Consider the following 1,087-nt stretch of genomic DNA (forward strand, 5'->3'; position numbering starts at 1 on the left):
CCTTCCTTTGTGTGGGGGTGTCCCGCGGTCCTCCCACATCCCCTCTCTATGATCCCGCCCGGCCAGAGCGGCCCCTCCAGGGCGGCCCCTCCCCGGAAGTTGCCGCGGGGGGTTCAATGGCGGCCGCTCGCTGGGCCCTGGCGCTCGCCCGCGGGGCCGCCCCGGTGGCGCTGGGGCTGTTTTTCTGGGTGGCGATGGCCGGGGGCGAGCGGGACCGCCTGGACAGCCTCAAGGTACCGCCGACGGCTCCTCGGGACAGCCGTGGGGGGCGGGAGACCCCCGTGACCCCTTTTGTGTCCCCCTTTCCAGGCCCTTCCCGAGGCGAACTCGCAGGTTTTGGCGGAGCGGCGCCGCCACAACGAGCTGATCATGGCGGCTCTGCGGGAGGCGGCTGAGACCGACGAGAACGTGGCGCGGCGGCCCGTGCCGTGGCGAAAGTGACGTCAGCACCGGGAGACCCACCCCTCCCCCCTCCCTCCCCCAACTCCCGGTAACGACCCCCGGTAACTGCCAGGCGGAACCGTCAGTGCGGGGCGCGGTTTGCTCACCGACTGGTTTAACTGACTGGTGTTGCCGCACGGACTCGTTTCACGTTACATACTTCCGGCGTCGCCGTGTCCCCTCACGGGGAGGCCTCACTGCACGCGGGGTCATCGGCGGTTCCTGGCGCCGTTCAGGCCCCGCTGCGGCGGGAGTGACGTCAGCACCGGGAGGCCTTCGGTAACGACGCCCCTAAAACCTTCCGTTAACTCCCCCCGTTAATCAGGCGGAACCTTCGTGGCGGGACGCGGTCGCGACCGCCGCTACACGGACCCGAATTAGCGCCGCGCACTTCCGGCGCCTCTTCCGGCGCCGCCATGTCACGCCCCGGGGAGGTCTCGCCCGGGTCGGGGCCGGCGCCGGCGGAGCCGCGGCCGCTCTTCGGGGGCTGCCTGAGCTGCCGCTTGGTGTGCGGCGCGGGGCTGCTCCTGGCGGCGGCGTGGCTGTACCAGGGCCCGCGGAGCAGCATGAAAAGGGGGATCCCGCAGTCCATGGGGACCATCGCTCAGATCACCTTCGCCATCAGTGAGCGACGGGGGAGGTTTGG

At 71.0% G+C, this 1,087-nt stretch overlaps 1 protein-coding gene across 1 annotated transcript; it reads left to right on the forward strand.

Annotated features, from left to right (window-relative positions):
• The first annotated feature begins 108 nt into the window (after positions 1 to 108).
• On the forward strand, positions 109 to 851 carry LOC108510468 (ubiquinol-cytochrome-c reductase complex assembly factor 3-like). Its single transcript, XM_017840145.1, has 2 exons — positions 109 to 233; positions 310 to 851. The coding sequence occupies exons 1-2, from the start codon at positions 117 to 119 to the stop codon at positions 439 to 441; spliced, it is 249 nt and encodes an 82-aa protein (XP_017695634.1). The 5' UTR covers positions 109 to 116; the 3' UTR covers positions 442 to 851.
• Positions 852 to 1,087: the final 236 nt, after the last annotated feature.

This window comes from Lepidothrix coronata, unplaced genomic scaffold, assembly GCF_001604755.1.
Source record: "Lepidothrix coronata isolate B3197 unplaced genomic scaffold, Lepidothrix_coronata-1.0 Scaffold962, whole genome shotgun sequence".
In the NCBI taxonomy this organism is placed as follows: Eukaryota; Metazoa; Chordata; class Aves; order Passeriformes; family Pipridae; genus Lepidothrix; species Lepidothrix coronata.

What these genes read in the sequence shown, in the direction of transcription:
- LOC108510468 (XM_017840145.1), top strand. Translation starts at nt 117, where the DNA reads ATGGCGGCCGCTCGCTGGGCCCTGGCGCTCGCCCGCGGGGCCGCCCCG. An exon ending in ACCGCCTGGACAGCCTCAAG is followed by an intron (nt 234 to 309) that starts GTACCGCCGACG and finishes CCCCCTTTCCAG; the next exon opens with GCCCTTCCCGAGGCGAACTC.